The sequence below is a fragment of the Babylonia areolata genome, chromosome 32 (assembly GCF_041734735.1).
Source record: "Babylonia areolata isolate BAREFJ2019XMU chromosome 32, ASM4173473v1, whole genome shotgun sequence".
Lineage (NCBI taxonomy): Eukaryota > Metazoa > Mollusca > Gastropoda > Neogastropoda > Buccinidae > Babylonia > Babylonia areolata.
In genome coordinates, this window is record NC_134907.1 from 6,881,010 (window position 1) to 6,893,509 (window position 12,500).

At 41.8% G+C, this 12,500-nt stretch overlaps 1 protein-coding gene across 1 annotated transcript in view; it reads right to left on the reverse strand.

The window, feature by feature from the left end:
• The window catches only part of LOC143276489 (alpha-glucosidase-like), a 59,815-nt gene extending 48,922 nt beyond the window's left edge, over window positions 1–10,893 (reverse strand). Inside the window, exons 1-2 of the mRNA XM_076581006.1 lie at window positions 10,761–10,893; window positions 424–571 (exon numbers count right to left, since the gene is read on the reverse strand). Of these exons, the coding sequence (XP_076437121.1) occupies window positions 424–540 (117 nt within the window). The 5' untranslated portion in view covers window positions 541–571; window positions 10,761–10,893. The remainder of the gene's footprint in view (window positions 1–423; window positions 572–10,760) is intronic.
• Between the last annotated feature and the right edge of the window lie 1,607 nt (window positions 10,894–12,500).

Genomic DNA, 12,500 nt, shown 5'->3' on the forward strand with positions numbered 1-12,500 from the left:
AGAACAACAATAAAAACAACGAAACCAACAATACTACTACTACTACTAATACTACTATCAACAGTCCTTTTCTGGAGAGAAACTGAAGGCAGGACAATGACCAAGAAGAAGAAGAAGAAAAACAACGAAACCAACAATACTACTACTACTACTACTACTACTACTATCCACAGTCCTTTTCAGGAGAGAAACTGAAGGCAGGACTATGACCCAGAAGAACAACAATAAAAACAACGAAACCAACAATACTACTACTAATACTACTATCAACAGTCCTTTTCAGGAGAGAATCTGAAGGCAGGACTATGATCAAGAAAAAGAAGAAGAAGGAAAACAACGAAACCAACAATAGTTACTATTACTACTATCACTACTACTACTACTACCACGACTACTACGAGAAGAACCACAACCACCCCATACCTTTTCAGGAGAGAAACTGAAAGCAGGATTGTGATAGGCTGGAGGACCTTGACCTTCTGGTGTCCCGACCTCTGGCGTTTTGTGAAAGGCCATCAGATGGATTCCTGACGTATCCATGACGTCACTGGACAATCAAGATGGCGGCGGCCTGTGGTGGGCGAGAAAAGAGTTAATATAGCAAGGGGAGCTACCGTGTGGGGGGGAAGGGGTGGGGGGCAGTTAAATTGGGAATTGGTGGGTGGGCTTTGAAAGTTCGGAAGAGTTGGGTTGGTGCAACATTGGAAGAGAGAGAGAGACAGAAACAGAAACAGAAACACACACACACACACACACACACACACACACACACACAGCAAGAACAAGAACAAGAACAAACACTTTAATCTCCAGGCCTTCGGCCCCTAGAAAGAGGTCAAAGGTACACAATATGGTGATCACGTAGCGACAACTCCATGTAAAACACATAGTAACTTACACCTGTAGAACAAAAATGCCTCTTGTATATTGTAAATTAATTATAAATTTCCTCATTGCTGTCAACGAATTCCTGTCGTACCTTCAGGGCATTAAACATATAAACACAGAGTTTACGAATACTGTAAATAGAACCATTCTTCAGCAAGCGAAAATATGATTGACCTTCAGAGTTCTGATGTTTTTGCCTTAAGTTACTGTAGAGGTCACAACTGTTTATAAAATGATTTTCATCTTCGACCACGTTACAACGTTCACATGCGTAATTTGAATTACATTTTAATTTTCCCCTGAAAAATGATACATTTACTGGGAGGAAACCAAGCAGTCCCTAAAAACTTTTTATCCACAAAGTCAAAATATTGCTCACATTCAAAGCCAGTTTTGAACAGTCTGTAGTTATGACATATATTTCTAGACATTACTGACTCATCCCCCTCTTTCATAATTATATCTTTCATTCTTTGCTTAAATAATGACAAGAACGTTTGCTCACAATCAACACCCTGTTGCAACCAAACATACCCAAATCTAAGTATTTTTTTTTACTAAAGACACCCAGCATTTTTTCCCCTGTCGTCCAGGTTAAACAACATCAAATATGCCTGTCTGGGTAATCGGTGCACATTCATATTCAACAAACTTAACCAGTACCTGATACACCTCAGCACTATTCATAATTATACAGTGGATAACGTCCTAATTCTCCGTATGCAAACTTGTTTCGTACTCAAAGTGGTATGTTCAAAAAACGTTTGCATGCAAAGGAATGAACCTTCTCAATATTATCAAGTCTGCTGAGAGAGAGAGAGAGAGAGAGAGAGAGAGAGACTCAAGTACCTTCTTTAGTTATTGGCCCCTCGTGAAGGGGAATGTTGATGTTACATTCTAATGTTTCCGTGATGTTGATTGCACTGTTCAAATTTATTATTTTCTTTGAATGTTTCCCTTTTTTATTCACACACACACGCGCGCACACACACACACACACAGACAAACACACACACACACACATTGCACACCTAACAGGACGCGAAGTGAACAGATGTCAAGCAGTTTGGACGATTAACGAGACGCCCGTGCATTCAATGCAGACAGCGGACCCCCCCCCCCCCCACCCCCCCCCCCCCCCCCGCCGACCCCACACCCCCGGTGAGTTAGAAGTCAGCTTTTGATTTCTTCTCACGGTTTGTCTGTTGTTGTGGGTTTTTTTTTTTCCGTTGGACAGGTACAATGTCATGGCCACTCAAATCAGTCTGTGTGCTGATCAGAACAAAGGCTTGTTGCGTCAGCTGTTCCAGAGGACAGGGTGGGTATTGTATTGTATTGTATTGTATTGTATTGTATTTCTCTTTTCGTCACAACATATTTTTCTGTATGAAATTCGGGCTGCTCTCCCCACGGAGAGCGCGTCGCTACACTGAGAGCGCCACCCATCTTTTTGTTGTATTTTTTTTCCTGCCTGCAGTTTTATTTGTTTTTCCTATCGAAGTGGATTTTTCTACAGAATTTACAACCCTTTTGTTGCCGTGGTTTCTTTTACATGCGCAAAGTGCATGCTGCACTCGGGACCTCGGTTTATCGTCTCATCCGAATGACTAGGTCAAGGTCTAGTGGAAGGGGAGAAAACATGAGCGGCTGAACCGTGATTCGAACCAGCGCGCTCAGATTCTCTCGCTTCCTAGGCGGACGCGTTACCTCCAGGCCATCACTCCACAATGGTTTTGAACCTCCTCCTCCTTCATCATCATCATCTTCTTCTTCTTCTTCATCATCATCATCATCTTCTTCTTCTGCTTCATCATCATCTTCTTCTTCTTCTTCTTCTCTCTTAACTCTGTGAAAAGTCACTGGGGTGGGTGATAGTGTTGAGCCTTTGAGCCTGCCTCCTTCTTCTTCTTCCCCTTCTTCCTCTCCTTCAATTATAAATAACTTCCCAGTAAATAACATAAGACATGTACATAAGTTGCATATACCTCGTCCAAATCTCGATCTTTTTAAGTCCAGCCTAACATACAGCGGGGGAACGTATTGGAATAATTTACCACCACGTTTAAAAATGTATCTAAACACAACTTTAAGCAAAATCTAAAAATGTACTTATTCACAAAAATTGACGTCACCTGAAATCCAACGTTGCTTTCGACAATTTGTGGGTTCCCTCTCACTCTCTCTTGAGTGGGTGCATGTGTGTGTGTGTGTGTGTGTGTGTGTGTGTGTGTGTGTTTCATGATTTCTTTTCTTTTCTTCTCTTCTTCTTCTTCTTCCTTTTGTAGAATGGCTGTGAACGGTGAAATAATAGTGTATTTTGATTGTGTTTTGATTCTCTCTCTCTCTCTCTCTCTCTCTCTCTCTCTCTCTCTCTCTCTCTCTCTCTCTCTGTGTGTGTGTGTGTGTGTGTGTGTGTGTGTGTGTGTGTGTGTGTGTTCATTTTCGCTTTTTTAGCTTTATTCCCTCTTTAGGGCGAAGGCTGGATGTAAAAAAGCATGTTACTTGCTTATCTATTACTCTATTACCCTCGATAATAAAGATTTTGTCTTGTCTTGTCTTGTCTTGTCTTTCTTCTCTGTGAAGAGTCACTGTGGGCCACACAGAACTGTTCACCAGACTGCTCCATGTATGTTTGTCTTTCAGGGAATAGCACTGTGTGGATGAAGTGAGAGCAAACATGGGGATTCTTTCTACAGACTTCATAAAAAGTTGAGGACCATCGGGGATTCTTTCTACAGACTTCACAAAAAGTTGGGGACCATCGGGGATTCTTTCTACAGACTTCACAAAAAGTTGAGGACCACATGGAGATCCTCTCTACAGACTTCACAAAAATTTGAGGACTATTTGGGATTCTTTCTGCAGACTTCACAAAAAGTTGAGGACCAGATAAGGATTCTTTCTACAGACTTCACAAAACGTTGAGGATCATATGAGGATCCTTTCTACAGACTTCACAAAAAGTTGAGGACCAGATGGGGATTCTTTCTACAGACTTCACAAAAAGTTGAGGACCACATGGGGATTCTTTCTACAGACTTCACCAAAAAAGTTGAGGACCAGATGGGTTTCTCTGGAGTAACAGTGGCACCCCGCTTCACCCACCAGTGTGTGTGTGACAGGGATACCTGGTCTTCTGGCATGGGCGTGGTGAGTACTGTGCTGTTCCTTCTGTTGTTTTGTGTTGTGACACCTGTCTGTCCTATATGTTGCTAACACAGGTGAGGGGTTGTGTGTGTGTGTGTGTGTGTGTGTGTGTGTGTGTGTATGCAGGTGTGTGACCGCAAGGGTGACACAAAGTAAGCTCAGAAACACAGACTGACTCCGGCAGATCAAAGAGCATGCACACATATATTTTTTTCTGAAAAAAATTGAAGTAATTCTAATCTGCATGTGTGGGTGTTTTAAAAATCTTCAATTAAAGTTTGTAAAAATAAATAATTACAAAAAATCATAACGGGAAAACTTCGAGAAATATTCACATACATAGTTCACAAAAAGTGAAGGACTTCTTGGGAACTTTCACAATGTTATTCTTGAGGGCAGAGTGAAATAATGCTGAGTTTTCGCCAAACAGTGCAGCCAATAAACTGAGTAGAGGTGCTTTCTTACACGTGTCCTTCCATTGTTTACAATGAAAATCCATAGTCATCGTTCATGAACCGTGTAAATCTGTGGCTAAAACACCGATTTTCGATCGCATTTACCAAGCGGTTCACGAAGTCTCAAACAGCAGTTTCTTCAGTGAGATGTAAGTGGTAGATCATAAGCATGAGAACATGTCTGCTTTCATGAAGTGGTCCTTAACTGTTCATGCCTCTACCACCCATCAATTTCAATGCTACATGTGTGCCGCCAATACATCACAACACCCATCAGTTTTAATGCTACATGTATGCCTCTTAACACATCACAGCACCCATCAGTTTTAATGCTACATGTATGCCTCTTAACACATCACAACACCCATCAGTTTCAATGCTACATGTATGCCTCTTAACACATCACAACACTCATCAGTTTCATTGCTACATGTATGCCTCTTAACACATCACAACACCCATCAGTTTCATTGCTACATGTATGCCTCTTAACACATCACAACACCCATCAGTTTCATTGCTACATGTATGCCTCTTAACACATCACAACACCCATCAGTTTCAATGCTACATGTATGCCTCTTAACACATCACAACACCCATCAGTTTCAATGCTACATGTATGCCTCTTAACACATCACAACACCCATCAGTTTCAGTGCTACATGTATGCCTCTTAACACATTACAACACCCATCAGTTTTAATGCTACATGTATGCCTCTTAACACATCACAACACCCATCAGTTTCAATGCTACATGTATGCCTCTTAACACATCACAACACCCATCAGTTTCAATGCTACATGTATGCCTCTTAACACATTACAACACCCATCAGTTTTAATGCTACATGTATGCCTCTTAACACATCACAACACCCATCAGTTTCAATGCTACCTGTATGCCGCTAATACCTCACAAAATCCATCAGTTTCAATGCTACCTGTATGCCGCTAATACCTCACAAAATCCATCAGTTTCAATGCTACCTGTATGCCGCTAATACCTCACAAAATCCATCAGCTGCTATCAGCTAGTGAACCTGACCATCTGCCATCCAGCTGGATGTTGGATGGGTACTGTAATGTTGATGGATGTTGTCATGTCTGCCTTTTCCCTTCACAACTAACGTAGGTGCGTTTTACAGGTAAATACAGGTGTGACACCACCATTGGTTTGGGGGGTTTTTGTGTGTTTTTTTAAATGAAAATAGATGTCGATGCACTTCTGACTTTTAAATATTATTTTTGTTATTCATCTTCTCTCTCTCTCTCTCTCCTCCCCCCCCCCCCCTTTTCTTGGTAAAGAAGACAGTACCTCAATTCGTGCAATAATTTCCTCCAAGAATGCGGAATCCTAGATCTGTTCTATTTATCATTTTGTCGACTGTGCCTAGAACACATTTCTTGGCTGTCCATTCTCTTTGTGCTGAGAGAGAGAGAGAGAGAGAGAGAGAGAGAGAGAGAGAGAGAGGACATACAGATAGAGGGAGAGAGGGTACAGAGGGAGGTCAGAGGAGAAAAGAGATGGAGACAGAGAACAGACAGAAGGATAGAGAGAGAACAGATAGCTGGACACATCATAGAACAGGGAGAGAGTTCAATGTGTATGTGGATGTATGGGGAGAGGGAGACATACGGGGAGATAACAGTGAACGCTGAATACAGAAAATTAAATGTCCTGATACATGTCATCAGGTGTACAGTTCTACTAATGAAACGTCCTGATATATGCCATTAGCTGTAAGTTCTACTGATGAAATTCCTGATATATGCCATTCGCTGTAAGTTCTACTGATGAAATTCCTGATATATGCCATTCGCTGTAAGTTCTAATAATGAAATGTTCTAATCAATGTCATTACCTGCATGTTATGATTATGAAATGTCCCGATAAATGTCATTAGCTGTACAGATATAATAATAATGAAATGTCCCGATAAATGTCATTTGCTATAAGTTATGATAATGAAATGTCCCGATACATGTCATTAGCTGTACAGTTCTAGTAATGAAATGTCCCGATAAATGTCATTAGCTGTACAGTTCTAGTAATGAAATGTCCCGATAAATGTCATTAGCTGTACAGTCTTATAAAATGTCCTGATAAATGTCATTAGCTGTACAGTCTAATGATGAAATGTCCTGATTAATGTCATTAGCTGTACAGTCTAATAATGAAATGTCCTGATTAATGTCATTAGCTGTACAGTTCTAGTAATGAAGAATGTCATTAGTTGTAAGTTATAATAATGAAATGTCCTGATAAATGCCATTACCTGTACAGTTCTAATAATTGAATGCCCTGATATATGCCATTACCTGTACAGTTTTAATATTGAAATGTCCTGATCAATATCATAAGTTGTAAGTTATAGTAATGAAATTTCCCGATAAATGTCATCAGCTGTACAGTTCTATTGATGGAATGTCCTGATAAATATCATTAACTATGCAGTTCTAATAATGGAATGTCCTGATAAATGTCATTAACTGTAAGTTATAATAATGGAATGTCCTCATAAATGTCATTAACTATGCAGTTCTAATAATGGAATGTCCTGATTAATGTCATTAGCTGTGCAGTTCTTATAATGGAATTGATTGTCATTAGCTGTACAGTTCTAATAATGGAATTGATTGTCATTAGCTGTACAGTTCTAATAATGGAATGTCCTGATATATGCCATTACCTGTACAGTTGTATTAATGAAATTTCCCGATAAATGTCATTAGCTGTGCAGTTCTAATAATGGAATATCCTGATAAATGTCATTAGCTGTGCAGTTCTAATAATGGACTGTCCTGATAAATGTCATTAGCTGTACAGTTCTAATAATGGAATGTCCCGATAAATGTCATTAGCTGCGCAGTTCTATTGACGTAGAGGGAGAGTTCATGGGGTGGTATGTATGCATGCATGTATGTGTGTGTCTGGCTGTCTGTGTCTGTCTGTCTGTATCTCTGTGTGCGTGTCTGAGCTGGCTCATTGTTGTTCGTGTGATTTACGCATTATGTTTTGTTAATCAATGACTGATTAATTCATGAGAAGCAGCAGAAGAAGAATACGTGTTTACTTCGAATTGTGTGTGCGGCAGACTTAAAACATTGCCTCTCTCTCTCTCTCTCTCTCTCTCTCTCTCTCTCTCTCTCTCTCTCTCTCTCTCTCTCTCTCTCTCTCTCTTTTGACTGTACAGTCAATGACAGTAAAACATCAAAGCGTCAAAAGCGTCAAGCGTCTCTCTCTCTCTCTCTCTGTCTCTCTCTCTCTCTCCCTCTCTGTGTCTGTTCATCGCTCTACGACACATATGCTCAGACGCACACGCACACACACACAAATACACACACACACACACACACACACACACACACACACACACACACACACACATACATACATACATACATACACACTCACTCACACACGTGCACACACAAACAAACAATAACGACAACGCCAACATGAACAAAACCAACAACTGACAGCGACAGCAACAACAGTATCAGTATCAGTAGCTCAAGGAGGCGTCACTGCGTTCGGACAAATCCATATACGCTACACCACATCTGCCAAGCAGATGCCTGACCAGCAGCGTAACCCAACGCGCTTAGTCAGGCCTTGAAAAAAAAAAGAAAGAAAAAGGTATGTATATATATATATATATATACATATATATATATATATAGAGAGAGAGAGAGAGAGAGAGAGAGAGAAGCGTACATACATAAATAAATAAATAATAATTATGAATGGGAAAAAAAAAAAAAAAAAAAAAAAAGATAGTAGTAATGAAAATAATGATAAAATAATAATAATAATAATAATAATAATAATAATAATAATAATAATAATAATAATAATAATAAATAAATAAATAATTAATTAAATAAATAAGACAACAATGATGATAAATAAGCAAATAAATATAAAACATGAAGACACACATTCACACATACACCCATACATGCATAACAGATATGCCCCAAAAACGCAGTTTCATAGATATGAAAGCACAGTCAAATACATATAAACGTACATGAGCTCCAACACACACACACACACACACACACACACACACACACACACACACCACAAATTTCCCTGCACCTCCTCTACCGCCTCCTCCACACACTCGAAGTTTCTAGTCTATGTATCGCAGCTTCCACGGCACACGCACCCACACACACACACACACACACAAACACGCACACGCACACACACACACACTCACACACACAGATGAACACTTACTTGTACAAGCACACACACACACACGTCCATATCTCCCACCCCCAACCCCACACACATATATACAAAGATATATATATAATATATACGTTCAAATATCCTGATGCTCCCACAGTGTAGGCATGCATACACTCACATACCTCATCCTCTATCTCACCTCCTCCCTGCACCCCCACCTCCCCCTCACACACACACACACACAACACCCACACACACACACACACACACACACACATGCACAGAACTCTCCTGACACTTGTGTACACTTACACTCTCACGCATGCACAAACGCACTCAAAAACATCGACTCACACATACACACAAACACACACATACACACACGCACAGAGGCTGCCACTGACTGGCCGCAAGAGGGATGGGAAAAGATCTCTGATGCCAAGAACGTGGCGTCTAGTGTGTTGCTCAGTCTATTGTATTTGGAAAAGCCCACAGAGACTCTGTTCCGTTTTGAAGAAATTTGCGCAATGTTGGTTTGGAAATGATGCCGATATTTGTTTGATTTGCAAAGCATCGTGCTCTACCTTTCATGTTAGACTTACGGCCGCTCCCGCTCTCTGCTTTTATTTCTTTGAGGCGATCGATGGTGTGATGGCCTTGTACCTGTTCTTTTTGATATTCTTTGACTTTTCTGAGGATTTCCGATTTTCCTAGATGTAGGCCGCTCGTTGGTGTTGCGTTACCAGCAAGTCTGTCAGCTCGCTCATTTCCCTTAACTCCTGCATGTCCCGGGCAGTATGACCATGTGATTTTTTTTATCTGAAAGTTGCGCATTGCCTTATGCCACTCTGGGCTTCCCATTCCGTTTTCAATTTTCTGTATGAGGTTCATTGAGTCTGTTAGAATCATGGCATGTTGGTTTCCGGGAGTATGGATGGACGATAGCCACTGGAGGGCATGTGTCACAGCTTCAACTTCCATCGTTAGGCTGGAGGTTGTGACTTTGTAGGCAGCATTCTCTTCCCTAACTGTTTTTCCATTTTGTTTCGCAGTGAATCCCCAACCGGATTGGTCTTTGGTGACTGAGCCATCTGTGTATATGATGATGTCCTCTTCTTTACTGTTTTCTTCTATGAGTAGCTTCACTTCCGCATCAGTTTTGCCCTCTGGCCATTCCCGACAATGTCTTCCTAGAGTGGGTGAAATGGCTGTGTTGAATAGATGGTTGAGGTGTTCGGGGTTTTTCTCCCATTCTTTTGTTTCTTTCAGGTCTTGTAGTCGGCATACTAGCTGGATTGTGTCTTCTGCTTGCCCCATCCATGATCTTCCTCGCCCTAGACGGCTGCCTTTTGGTTCTTTGACTGCGTCATGCAGTGGGTTTTGAGGGTTTTCTAATGCTTTGAAGTAGGTCTTGACCTGTTCTAACTTGTTTCTGGCCTGCACTGAAGGAAGGTCAAGCAGGTATCGCATGGTTTCTGTGGGCGTGTCTTTTGTTGTTCCAAGGATCAGCCTCATAGCTTCATTTTGTACTCTTTCTAATTTTAGGAGGTTGCTTTGAGACGGTGTTGTTAGCCCAAGTCCGTAGTCGATCACACTGAGGACGAGTGATTGGTATAGCAGGAAGAGGTGGCGTTGTTCAATACCTTTGGTTGCCATTGCCTTTAAGACTGAAAGGCCTTTTTTGCATTTGAGCAACAACAACGAACAATAACAACAACAATAACAACGACGACGACGACAGCATCAATACAACGACAACAACAAGAATTGAGAACAACAAGAAACACATAACTTTTATTATTAAGTGCTACCGTATTTGTTTGTGGGCTTGTGTTTGTTTTTTTTTTAGCACAGCTAAAACAACAGCAACAACAGCAGCAGCAACGACAACGACTACGACGATAATACATAATGCACCTTTAGATTTTAGTGTGTTTTCTTAGCGCCACCACCACCACCAACAACAACAACAATAAATAAATATACACGTATAGAATTCACTGCTTTTTTTTTTCATTTAATTAACCACAACCGAAAAGACCCAAAGACGCCAGAACTCACCTGAGAAAAATTGAGGACACAGCAACTCGAGTCACTGTCTTCCCCCCCTGGTTGGTCACCTGTACTGTCAGACTCCGCTAAGCTGTGCGTGTTTTGCCTTCCAAGGAACAGTCACTGAACTCCACCACACCACACACAGCTGGTGTTGAAGGAGGGAGGTTGTGTGTGTGTGTGGGGGGGGGAGCGGCAGAGGGGGAGAAGACAGGAGGAGTGAAGGGGTGGAGGAGGAGGTGGAGAAGGTGGGGGACAGAAGGGGGTAGGTCAGCTTCGGATGAAAGTGGAGAAAGAGAAATGTGTGCAGTAGTAGTCGTAGCAGTAGTAGCACTGGTGGTTGTTGTTGTTGCAGTTGTTGTTGTCGTCGTAGTGGTGGTAGTAGTATATTGAGTATTAGAGAGAGAGAGAGTGTGTGTGTGTGTGTGTCTGTCTGTCTGTGTGTGTGTGTGACTGTGTGTGTGTGTGTGTGTGTGTCTGTCTGTCTGTGTATGAGTGTGTGTGCGTGTGTCTGTATGTGTGTGAGTGTGTGTGTGTGTGTGTGTGCGCGCGTGCGCACGTGTGTACGTGTGCGTGCGTGTGTGTGTGTGTGTGCGTGTGTGTGTAAATGATGGATAGAGAGAGTGAGTGTATGTGTGTGTGTGTGTGTGTGTGTGTGTAAAAGAGAAAGAGAGAGAGAGAGTGTGTGTGTGTACTAACCCTCTCAGATCCGCATTTAGAAATCTGAATTCTAACCACACTCTGATTTATAAAAACGACGACCCCCGAACAGAATAGCGGCAATGGAAGAGCCCCGAAATAAGAACGAGAGGGGATTGTTTATGGCGTCTTGAGGGGCACTTGCCTCGGGGCATCTATTGCATGACACCTCAATCACGAACAGTCTTTCTCTGTGTCTGTCTGTGATTGTCTGTGTCTGTCTGCCTGCCTGCCTGTCTGTCTGTCTGTCTGTGTCTTTCTCCTCAGCATGACTCCAGAATTAACTAAGAACTCTCTGTGTCTCTGTGTCTGTCTCTGCCTCTCTCCCTCTCTCTCCCTCTCCCCCCATCTCTCTCTCCTTCTCTCTGCCCCTCTTTCTCTCCCTCTTCCCCCTCTCTTCCTCTCTCTCCCCACTCTCTCCCTCTCTCTACCCCTCTCTCTCCCTCTCCCTCCCCCATCTCTCTCCCCCTCTCTCTCTCCTCTCCCCCTCCCTCTCTCCCTCCCTCTCTCCCTCCGTCTCCCCCCCTCTCTCTCTCCCTCTCTCGACTCAGCGTGACTCAGTGTTAACATAACACCTCTCCCTTTCTCTCTCTTCTTTGCTGAGGCGTCTTTGTTGTTTTCTGGGTTTTTTTTGTATATATTTAAAAAAAATTTTTGGTGAATGTATGGGCTAGAAAGACAGAGAAAACAGTGTCTTCTTTTGCTTGTGTGGTTTGAGTGTGCACATTGTACCTGCGACGTGTACCTGTGAACACGAGGCGCTTGTGTGCGCCTGTTTCGTCCTTTCAAATTTATGTTGTGTTTTGTTTTGTTTTGTTTTGTTTCGGAATCATTGTCCCTCTCTGTATTCTTTCGATTACTGTGTGAATAGCACGTGTGCCCGACTGGTTAAGTTTGCATTACTGTTATATATATATATATATATATATATATATATATATATATATATATATATATATATACACATGTGTGTGTGTGTGTGTGTGTGTGTGTGTGTGTGTGTGTGTGTGTGTGTGTGTGTGTGATTGCATTTTATTCATTTGTCGTCTA